The 11,993-nt window shown below is 42.7% G+C and overlaps 1 protein-coding gene across 1 annotated transcript in view; it reads left to right on the forward strand.

Annotated features, from left to right (window-relative positions):
* The window catches only part of Pi4k2a (phosphatidylinositol 4-kinase type 2 alpha), a 29,557-nt gene that overhangs the window by 13,013 nt on the left and 4,551 nt on the right, over positions 1–11,993 (forward strand). The window contains exons 3-8 of the mRNA XM_021195450.2: positions 121–252; positions 604–757; positions 7,267–7,328; positions 9,020–9,119; positions 9,857–9,990; positions 10,437–10,496. Of these exons, the coding sequence (XP_021051109.1) occupies positions 121–252; positions 604–757; positions 7,267–7,328; positions 9,020–9,119; positions 9,857–9,990; positions 10,437–10,496 (642 nt within the window). The remainder of the gene's footprint in view (positions 1–120; positions 253–603; positions 758–7,266; positions 7,329–9,019; positions 9,120–9,856; positions 9,991–10,436; positions 10,497–11,993) is intronic.

Consider the following 11,993-nt stretch of genomic DNA (forward strand, 5'->3'; position numbering starts at 1 on the left):
CTTCTGTGTTTGCCAGGCACTGGCCTAGCCTCACAAGAGGCCGCTATGTCAGGGTCCCTTCGCTAGTCTCCTTTCTTAAACTTAACCCTAACCTATGTATGTTTTCTCTTTACCTTGTAGGTAGTATACCTGGCCAGTGAAACCTTCAACTACAGTGCCATTGACCGAGTAAAGTCCAGGGGCAAGCGGCTTGCACTAGAGAAAGTGCCAAAAGTTGGGCAGCGGTTTAACCGCATCGGCCTGCCACCAAAGGTATAGATTGTACCTATATGACTTAACAAAGTAGATGGTTTATGGTGGCCCAGTCACTCAGGGGGGGAAACAGGGTGCTTACAGACTTCATCTGTGCGTGTGAATGACCTACCCGAGGTTCTTGTCTCTCACTCTGTCAGGGACCTGAGAGTCCCCGCCTCATTCCTTTAGAGTCTAGACCATTTGTATAGGCATCTTCAGCTTCAGCCTACAAGGAGATAAAGGCACGATACTCTGGAAACGCTCCTTTCTCTGGTGTGAACTCCACAGGGCCTGTGTAGGTTTTTGGCTTACTTCTGAGGTCTTTAACTTGACCTCTACAGAGATTTTGTTCCTTCCTCTTGGTTGTAGGTCGGGTCATTCCAGCTCTTTGTTGAAGGCTACAAAGATGCAGACTATTGGCTGCGGCGTTTTGAAGCAGAACCTCTTCCTGAGAACACGAACCGACAGCTACTATTGCAGTTTGAGCGGTTGGTGGTACTGGACTATATCATCCGCAACACTGGTGAGCAGCCAGGGGTACATCCATGCTTTGTACCTAATGTCTGAGGATTGAGGTGGGCCTGAAGCTCTGTAGGAACTGAAGTCACTACTTTGTGAGGAATGTGTCTTCCTGTGTTTGAATGGGTTTGGGTATTTGAGGGCCTGGCAGACCAATTTTCCAGGTTATATTTTGTCTAGATATAGCATCTGCAAGTTGTCAGAGGTAGTAAAGCCCGAGTTGGGATTTGCCTGGCTCTTCCAAACACTGAAAAGTACATTCACTCTAGGGTCCTTCATCTTTATGACTTTTTGAAGTGGGTTCTTGGATCATTGATTTTCTTTTGTTGTTTTTTGAAACAGGGTTGTCATGGGACCTTGAACTCACCGAGATCTACCTGCCTCTGCCTTTAAGTGCTGGCATTAAGTGGGTTACTATGCCTGACATGTTTTTTTTTTTTTTTTTTTTTTCCTTTTTCTTTTTTTTTAGTATGTTGGTGAACTTGAATTCATCTTACCTGACCAAACCTACTTGTATTGAGGATAAAAGCTTTAGATTCTTGCCTTTTTAGCAGGACATTTTGATTACTAATCAGCCTCCTTAGGAGATTGCCTGGTTTTTGTGGTTTATTCCAGGCAGGTTTTGTGTGTTTAGCACTTTCTCCATTTCATCTAGGTCATTGTTTGTTGACATAGAATTGGTTTTAGTGTTAAGTTCTTTTTTTTATTTCTTTAAGTTCTTTTCATGTTTATAGAATTATTGGTAATATTTCTGCTCTTGTTTTTTAAAATCCATTTTCTCCTTTATTCTGGCTAACTAAAGCTTTGTCCCTTTTGTTAATCTTTGCTTGTTTATATGGTTTTGGTTTTTAAGATGGGGCTTCACCATTCACTCTGGCTGTCCTGGAAGTCTCTATGTGGTCCAGGCCTGGCCTCAAACTCACCAAGATCCTTTGTATCTGTCTTCCAAGTGCCATAACTAAAGGCATGTGTCACCATGAATTCCTGCTGGTCTTAAAGATCAGCTTTGGTATCCTTGTTTTTCTGGGTTTTTGTTGTTGTTGTTGATTCTCTGTTGAGGGTGCATCTGCCCTGGTGCCACATCTTCCTTGGTGCTGCATCCTCTCTTCCATTAGCTTTGTTTGTTCTATTTCTGTAAGATATAAGGTGAAGCTGTTGACTAGTGAGCTTTCTCATTTTACAATATAAGTATTTATAGCTGTAAATCTATCACTAAACGCTGTGCTGTTATATCCTGTACATTTTAGTAAGGTGTCTATCTGCTTCCATTGTCTCATAAACTTTTCTTAGTTGCCATTGTGATTTCTTTTTCATCTATTGGTTAAAGAATTTGTTGTTAAATTATGGAATTTTGTGAGTTTTCTTCTTCTTCCGCCTCCTCCTCCTCTTGCTCCTCCTGTTCTTCCTCGTCCTGCTTCTCTTGTTCCTGTTACTCCTCCTTCAAGACAAGGTTACAGGTTTTTCTGGAACTCGGTCTTTAGCTCAGGTTAATCTAGAACTCAGTGCAGTATTTCTGCCTCTTGGAAAGCAGGCATGAGCACTTGTGTTTGGCCTTCCGGTTTTCTGTCTGCTGTTGCATGATAACTGACTTCAGTCCATAGTCCTTCTTTACTTGTAGTTTTGCTTCCTGTTGTTTGTTACCTGTGGTTAACTCTGGTCTGAAAATATTAAATGGGAAGGTTAGGAAATAAATAATGCATACATACATTTTATATAACTTTTAAAAAAAGATTCCATTCTGAGTAGCTTCAAGTTTCTTGGTGTCTTACCCGGTACATGACTCATCCCTTTGTCCAGCAGAGCTGCACTGCAGAATTTATCTGTCTTGATGATATTAGGCTGGTGCTGTAAGAGTTCCTTATTTTGCTGAGTAGTGGGTCCTAAATACAAGATTATTAACAGTAGCAATTGGGACACGTCAAAGACAAGCATAGAGTATTTCCTTTAAGTGGAAAGGTAACCTTATCAGAGCATATACATAAGGGGGAGAGAAAACAGTTTATATGTAATTTAGTGCTTCAGTTTTAGGATCCATTGGGAGTCTTGGAACACACCCTTGGATAAGGAGGAGCTGTACTTTGACTGTTACCTGTTTTTCTTCAGTCCATTAACAGTCTGTGACTTCATATCTGATCATCCTGGAACGTATCTCGTGTATAGTGAGAAGCAGTGTGAGGAGAAGAGAAGAGTTCTGCCTGTGTGTGTGTGTGTGTGTGTGTGTGTGTGTGTGTGTGTGTCTGTTAGACTTGCCCAGCGTTGTGTGTGCATATGTGTCTGTTAGACCTTTTGCTGGACTTTCCCTATGCACATTCCTTTGAAGAATAATTAAAGTAACAAAGGAAGCCAGAATACAAGGGTTACAAGCAAATGCTGAAATTAGAAAACCAGGCAGAGGCAGAGCATGGTGGTACATGCCTTTAATACCACTTCTTGAGAGGCAGAGACGGGCAATCTCCGAGTCTGAGACCAGTCTACTTTATAGAATGAATTCCAGGTCAACCAGGGCTGCACAGAGAAACTCTGTCTTGAAAAACCAAACAAATAAATAACAGGCAGATCTTTGTCTCTGTTTAATTACTATACTGTGATGTTTTTTAAATAAAACCCCTGGATGGTGTCCTATAGAACGCTATTCAAGTGTCATATACCCAAATTGTCTCATGGGAAAATACAGTTTTTGTTTTGTTTTGGAACAGGGTCTCACTATGCAGAGCAGACTGGCCTCAGACTCAGAGGTCTGTCTGCCTCTTCCTCCTGAGTGCTGGGACTAAAGGTGTCCCATATGTGTTTTCTTTAATGGTCATGAACACGGTTTTTATTACATTGATTTATTTATGGAGGTAGAGGGAGTCATGTCTGCCATGGCCCCACGTATAAGATAAGAGGACAGTTCAGGAGTCAGTTCTCCTGTTCTACTTTGTGGGTCCTGGGGATTGAATTTAGGTGATAAGGTGTCCTTACCTGCTGAACCATCTTAGTTAAAGATGTATTGCCTTTTTACCCCTAAGTATTTCCTAAATACAAGGATATTCTCTTATATAACAGTAGTACAACTATAAAACATTTAAATGTGGGGCTGGTGAGATGGCTCAGTGGGTAAGAGCACCCGACTGCTCTTCCGAAGGTCCGCAGTTCAAATCCCAGCAACCACATGGTGGCTCACAACCATCCATAACAAGATCTGACGCCCTCTTCTAGAGTGTCTGAAGACAGCTACAGTGTAATAAATAAATAAATCTTTAAAAAAAAAATTTTAATGTGTTATTATCTAATGCTGTGCACTCAATTCATTCGGTCTTCACCAGCTTGCTTTATAATGTTTTCATTGTGAAATAAAGTTCTGGGTCTTAGATGACTGTGTAGCACAGGGCTGTAGTCCGGGGGGGGGGGGGGGTAGAGGCAGGGGGTTGGAGGACCGAGGTAGACTATACATAAGACATCTGGGCCACTACTAGTTTTGTCTGCTTGTTATCTCTTGTTTCTCCTTCAGTCTGAAACAGTTCTCAGTGAGTATCACAGAAGTGGTGTTAGGTTCTTAGAGCAGCACCGGAAAGCATGTCCTATCCCATTATTGATTCTAATTTTGGTAACTTGATTGTCTCTTGGATTTTCTCTATTGTATACTTTATCCGTACTTGATGTGGGAATGTCTTTTTCCATGAGTGGTTGAAGAAAGCACCTAGTGGACAGAAGTTTAGGTCACTGGTGTCATGCCCTTGAAGCGAGGGGGCTTGGGACCCTGGTTCCTTCTCTTTTTTGTTTGCCTCCTGTACTGGATAGCTTTGTGTCAACTTGACACAGCTGGAGTTATCACAGAGAAAGGAGCCTCAGTTGGGGAAATGCCTCCATGAGATCCAGCTGTAAGGCATTTTCTCAATTAGTGATCAAGGGGGGAGGGCCCCTTGTGGGTGGTGCCATCTCTGGGCTGGTAGTCTTGGTTCTATAAGAGAGCAGGCTGAGCAAGCCAGGGGAAGCAAGCCAGTAAAGAACATCCCTCCATGGCTTCTGCATCAGCTCCTGCTTTCTGACCTGCTTGAGTTCCAGTCCTTGCATCCTTTGGTGATCAACAGCGGTACGGAAATGTAAGCTGAATAAACCCTTTCCTCCCCAACTTGCTTCTTGGTCATGATGTTTGTGCAGGAATAGAAACCCTGACTAAGACACCTCCTAACCATCTTTAGGTGAACTTCCTCTTCCCCCATATCCTCCCCCCTGCGTCCTGCTTCCCACAAACCCAAGGTAACAGGGCCAGATGACCTCAGGCTGAAACTGAACCAAACTAAATGTTACCTCCTTATAAGCTGATTTCTTTCGCAGGTACTTTGCCACAGCAGTGGGACACAAACACGTTGACTTGTTTGTTTATTGAGATAGGGTCTCTTTATATAGCCCTGGCTGTCCTAAAACTCTGTATACCAGGCTGGCCTTGAACTCATAGAGGTCCACCTCTCTTTGCTGGCTGAGTAGTAGAACTAAAGGTGTGCATCACTCAGCCAGATAATTTTTATTTAATGTATTTACTCACTTTCTGTCCTTATTTATTTTGATGCTCAAATTGTCCCTAAGCTGGTCAGTGTTCCTGTGCTCTTTTTATATGTATGTGCTATAACTACTTCCTTAATTTCTGGCACAAGATGTTTTGGGTTCATCTGGTTCCAAGCTGGAATTGCCATTTCTCTGAGGTTCCTCTTTTCAAAAAGGATGTATTTACAGCTATGAATTTATGAGTTCATATGAATACCTCCATTTTCATTCTTTTTAGCCCTCTTTGATTTATTATTCCTTTCTGGATACAGACTGACCTAGCTCCCAGTACAACTATTTACAATACAAGAAATAATATAAGTTTACTTATTTGTTTAATCCTTACAGCACAGAAAGTAGTTTCAGAATTGCTAGAGGGAGGAAAAAGTACTAGGTAGATTTGAGACTTTGTAAAAGCATTAGCCTTTCCCCAAATAGCAGAATTATCTATTATTGTACAAGCATTAGCTTATCCCCAAATAGCAGAATTATCTACTATTATTGTAAAAGCATTAGCTTATCCCCAAGTAGCAGAATTATCTACTATTATTGTTTCCTTTCCTACCTTTTCTACTTCCTCCCCCAAGCTTTTCTTCCCATTCTTCTTTTTACTTTTTCCTCTTTTTTTTTTTTTTTTTTTTTTTTGAGACTGCCTGTAGCCTGTATGGCCACGTATGTTTTATCTTCCTGCCTCAAGCCTCATTGATGTCGGAATTATAGGCATGTGACACTGTACCCAGCTACCAGAATACTTTGCCCACCTGAATATTTTATTCGTAATGTGCGTTCATCTTTTACAGAACGGCTTACCAGACTCAGTTATTCACATTTTGACAAATCTTTCTGTTGTTTGTTTTGGGGATGGGGTGTGGGGTGGCCTGTCCATAGCATATAGTCCAGACTGGTTTGGTATAAACTCATGATCTTTCTGCCTCAGCCTCCTGAGTGGCCCTTCTCCACCATTCTCCTTTTTGTTGCTGTTATTGTTTTGTATCACCTTGTAGCCCTGACTATCCTGGAATTTGCTGTGTAGCCTACACTGACCTTGAACTCACAGCGATTCACCTCCCTCTGGGTCCCGAGTGATGGGACTAAAGGTGTGCTCTAAGCCTGTATGGCTTGAGTTCCGGTTGCCTTTAATTTTATTTTTTTTCCCCGATGATTTAAGACAGTCTTACTTAACCCAGGATGACCTTGAACTCCCAATCTTCCTGTCTTCACCTCCTGAGTGCTGGTATTATAGGCCTGTATCTCCACTCCTAGCTATACCTTTTATCTTCTTGAAGATACTAAATTTTTTACTTGGTCATTTGAAAGTCTATAGAAGATGTCCCTTGTTTGGAAGTGCTGCAGGTGTTCTGTGGTCTCGGCGCTGCTCTTGCTGTGTTGTTTCTGTGCTTGGCTGGTTGTCAGGTACTTTGTCAGAACTGTAGAGAGTGTCTGGAGTATAGAGTTTAGGAAGGGCCGGCACCTGAGCCACTGGTTGCCCAGGGTCACTTTAGCCTCATATACTGAGAAGGAGCTTTGGTTGTTTCCAAAATGGGCTCCAAGTGTTTTCTCTCAAGAGCTACTGTCCCATTTCCCAGCCTTCCAGCCACCTCTTCCCAAATCAGTGGGTGCTGCCTGCTGTAGGGGATGGAAGCCATAGGTATGGAATCCTTTCTGTGTGTGCTTTCTTTCCTGGACCCAGCTCTTAGATTCTTTTCTTCCTTCCCTCCTTCCTTCCCTCTCTTCAAGACAGTGTTGTGGGAAGAACTAGGTTGGCCTTGAATTTGGGATCTTCCTACCTCAGCCTCTTGAGTGCTGGGATTTTGACTCATATTTTTATGATGTGTTAAAAATCACCAATGCCTTCCAGAGATTTTAAAATATTTTATCCTGCCTTAAAGTTGATCTCAGTTGGAGGGGTGGTCCACGTATCCCAAATGTTTAATCCATCATTTCTAAAGTCAGACAAGTTATTTCTGCTAACTATGTTTCTGTTTGCAGACCGAGGCAATGACAACTGGTTGATCAAATATGACTGTCCAATGGATAATTCTAGCTCTCGGGTAAGAGGTTGCACCATATCAAAGAGGAGGATGGGAAGAGTGGAAACACAGAGATTTAGGTCACAAAAGTTCAGAAGAGTCAGAGAAACAAAAGGATTTAAAGTTCATAGTTGCTATAGTTTTATTGCAGTGTGTGTTTTCAGGAGCATCTTGCTGAGTGGTATTAATTGGGATAGCATCAAGAAAAGGAGCAAATTTGGAGCACATTGCATGCCCTGCATACCCTTTCCCTTCTTTCCTTTGTGCTTCATGCTCACCGTAGCATAGTGAAGGTCTGAGAAGTACTTCATTGAATGAATCTGCCTAGTGTGTTTATCCCAGTGGTTTCTACCCTTTGAGGTTGTGGGGCACCTTTTTTTTTGTAACAGACAAATCAGACCCTACAAGTTTAGAAAAAGATTCAGTGCTTTTTTTTTTTTTTTTTTTTTTACTTTGAAGATTGAATTCATGTACGAGTTTTTGCCTGTGCAGATGTCTATGCACCACGTGTTTACCTGGTGTCTGCAGAGGCCAGCAGAGTGTCTGATCTGTGGCTCTGAGCCACCGTGTGGGTGTTGGGAATCAATCCTGTGTGCTCCGCAAGAGCAGCCCGTGCTCTTAACCTCAAGCTGTCTTGCTACAATTCCTGTTCCTGTGATGGCTCCACTGAGCCTGAGGAAGTCATGGAACCACATAGTGTTCCAGGTGTCACCTGCCAAGGGTGCTGACTCTACCCTGTCCTGTCCTGTCCTGTCCTGTCCTGCTCTGCTCTTTCTTTTCTTTTGTTTGTTTGTTTGTTTGTTTTAGTTTTTGTTTTTTTGTTTTTCCAGACAAGGTTTTTCCTTGTAGCCCTGGCTGTCCTGGAACTTGCTCTGTAGACCAGGCTGATTTAGAACTCAGAGATCTGCCTGCCTCTGCCTCCTGATTGCTAGGATTAAAGGTATGTGCCACCACTGCCAGGCTTGTCCTTTTCATTTTTGTATATCACTGACACACGATGGTTACCTTATATAGAAACCAGCCACCTGTCATCTTGATCTGTTTTCTCAATGGAAAATGGGGTCATTGTTACCATTACCAGTAAAATCATGTCCGAGCTAGATTCTATACTAAAAGACCTTGGCTGGCTGACACAAAATTCCTTCTATTCTCAAATTTTACCTTAGAATAATTTGCAACAATTTTTGATTTTGTCATTATCCTACTAAGGACTCAGGCAAACTCTAGGTAAATAAATGTACATGTTCCAGAACAAGCAAGGACCTCTACCAATGTATATGGTACATACTTGTAACACTAGCATTTATTTAGAGCAACATAGTAAGACTCCTGTCTCTGAGAGTAAGGGATGGGAAAAGAGGGAGAAATTCCAGAGAGCCTTGAACAGACTCAGGTGCCACTAATCAACCAGGTCCAGAAAACAGTGTGAAAATCAGTAGAAGTTAGATCTAGGTAAGCTAAAGGATGGGTTGAGATGAGCTGCCTTGCTGCTGTTTATATATTTGCTTGCTTGTTTGCTTGAGGCAGGGTCCCTCTATCTAGCCATGGCTGGTCTGGAACTTGTTATGTAGACCTGGCTAGCCTTAAACTCAGAGATCCTCCTGCCTCTGCCTCCTGAGTGCTAGAATTAAAGTTATATATCAGCCCCACCCATACTGTCTTCTTGCTGCTATTTTAAAGAGCCTGCCTGAGCAAGTCTCTTTATTCTGCAGGACACAGATTGGGTGATGGTGAGGGAGCCTGTTATCAAGGTGGCTGCCATAGACAACGGGCTAGCTTTCCCACTGAAGCATCCTGACTCCTGGAGGGCATGTAAGTTTAAGAGCACTGGACTTTGCTCTGTTCGTTGCTGTAGTCGGGTCGGCCTAAGAATTAATGAAATACTGTAGCTTCAGGCATTTTATGCAGTAGCCAGCACCATATGGTAACCATTCCATAGTATAAACTGTTTTAATTTTTTCCATTTATTATTCCCACTAGAGGTATATGGGTATAGAGAGAGTAAACACACGTTGGCTGGGTGGGGAACATGTACAGAACCCCTGGGTTCTGTTTCTAATTCTTGCAAAGTAAATAAATCAGTATAAAGATGTTTTTTCTCATTTTCACTTTGCATTCAAACTCCTCATATTTTATTTCATTTGGGTTTCTGCAGATAAATCACTGCCGGTACCCTGTCTTCCTTGTTGTACTCCATACTACATTATAACTGAGAATCTTTAAGCACAAGAGTAGATTCACTAGCACCCTTTGTAGTGCTGGGCTTCATCTTCAGGACCTTCTGAAAGTCTAGCAAGAAGTTGCATGTGGATAGGCCTGTTTGTAGAAGGTTATATGTCATCTGGGAAAGAACTCGGTCAGCGGCTCTGGTGTGAGCCTGAGTCCTGTATGTGCTAGTGCTGTCTTAGGGTCAGCGACTCTCGAATGTGGATTTTGTTGGCCACGTATTTCAGGGAAGAGTTGTTTTGTTTGGAGCACCCTGACAAAGGCAGGCCCAGGATCGGGGACTTTTCCAGCAGCAGCTTTGCTGTGGCCTTTTCTCTTTTCAGATCCTTTTTACTGGGCCTGGCTGCCTCAGGCGAAAGTCCCATTCTCTCAGGAGATCAAAGATTTGATTCTTCCAAAGATTTCAGACCCTAACTTCATCAAGGACTTGGAGGAGGACCTATATGAACTCTTCAAGGTCAGCCTTTCTGGTTTTTCTTCTTTGTCCTGGCACAAGTCAAGAATTCTTACACCATTCTCACTTGAGTTAGCCAGAAGAGCAAGGTTACTACATACCAGCTGGAGCTGGTTTGGAGGGATTGAAAGAGGAGGCAGCCCTGGTGATATGTGGTGTATCTCAGTTTGCAGAGTGCTTACTTGGCCTACAGAGAGCCTGGTTCCATCTCTAGCACCACATGAAGCCTGTGTGCTGTAGTACTCAACCAGGGGAGGCAGGAGCATCAAACCAGCATTCAGCATTCTAAGTGGGACAGGAAATAGTGCATGGGTTACTTCCCAGCCCACTGCTTCCTCTCTCTGTACTGAGTAAACTACTCTTAGAAACTTAACTGAGGGAGAAAAAAAATGGGTTCCTGGGAGGCATTCACGTGAGTCCATCATCTCCCTTCTCCCCTTCTCTTGTAGAGAGATCCTGGTTTCGACAGGGGCCAGTTCCATAAGCAGATTGCTGTCATGAGAGGCCAGGTAAGCCTAGGACATCCTCCATTGCCTTTTTCTCTCTGGAATGGTTATATATGCTCATGTTGAGCAGATGGAGCAGGATTGTTGTCACCCTTTTAACTGTGTGCCATATATAATTATGACTGCCCTAAAATACAGGACAGGAAAGGTAGCCTTCTGCAGTCTCCTCCTCCCTCATCCACAGTGTTGATACCAGGGTTTGCTGAAGTACTCATTGAATGTTTAGCCCTATGAGTGTTTAGCCCTATACTAGTTGCTGTGTGCATTATTGGTAAACCAGCACACTGGCTTTGAATCGTACAAGGCTACCTGCCTTACTCAGGGCCTGATAATTGGGCAGATCACACCAGTTACAGGTTCTGTGATGCTTGGGCAAGAGTCTGCATTTTCTTGCTTATAAAATAGGGTAGTAACTCTACCTGCTCTGTTGTGGACAAATACATATGGTAAGCAATAAGTAAAAATACTGCGGAGCACACAGTAAGCATGCTACAGTTATCATCATAGTTATAGTTTTGTTGTTTGAGGTATCAGTTATATTCTTCTTCCTTTCTGTTTTACCTTCAGAGGGAACTACAGAAATGTGGAATTGTCAAAACTGTGTAGACCCAAGCATGGTGGTACACATCTATATTTCCAGCACTCAGGAGGCAGAGGCAGTTGGATCTCTATGAATTTGAGACCAGCCTGGTCTACATAGTGAGTTCCAGGGCAGCCAGAGCTATGTAGTTAGACCCTATCTCAGAGACTAAGCAAAATTGTAGGTATTGGTGTCCTGAGTTATCACTTAAGGACAGATCAGCAGTGAAGGATACAAACTGATCTGATCAGAGTACCTGGGTCTGGAGCCTGCCTATGAGACCTACTGACTCTCTTCTTTATTTCCTCTCATGAACTTGCTTCATGCTGTTATAATTAGATATATTTTTTGAAATAGTTGTAAATAGAAAAGTCAGCTTCTTGAAATTTCTTTCTTTCTTTCTTTCTTTCTTTCTTTCTTTCTTTCTTTCTTCCTTCCTTCCTTCCTTCCTTCCTTCCTTCCTTCCTTCCTTCCTTTCTTCCTTTCTTCCTTTCTTTTTTTTTTTTTTTTCCCACATGACAGGTTTCTATGTGTGACAGCCCTGGCTATCTTGGAGCTTCATTTGTAGACCAGGCTGGTCTCAAACTCACACAGATCCACCTGCCTCTGCCTCCTGAGGCATGTGTCACCATGCCGCCCAGCTGCTGGAATCTTTTTCTTCTTTGAGATAGGATATTGTACAGCCTGTGCTGGGCCTAAAGTTACTATGTAGTCCAAAACTCTTGATCACCCTGGCTCCATCTCCCAAGTGCTAAGAGATGACAGGCATGTGGCTAGAATTATCTTACTAACTTGAATCTTCAAAGAATGTATTAGTAGCTGGGCGTGGTGGTACACACCTTTAATCCCAGCACTTGGGAGGCAGAGGCAGGCGGATTTCTGAGTTCGAGGCCAGCCTGGTCTACAGAGTGAGTTCCAGG

This window comes from Mus pahari, chromosome 1 (assembly GCF_900095145.1).
Source record: "Mus pahari chromosome 1, PAHARI_EIJ_v1.1, whole genome shotgun sequence".
Lineage (NCBI taxonomy): Eukaryota > Metazoa > Chordata > Mammalia > Rodentia > Muridae > Mus > Mus pahari.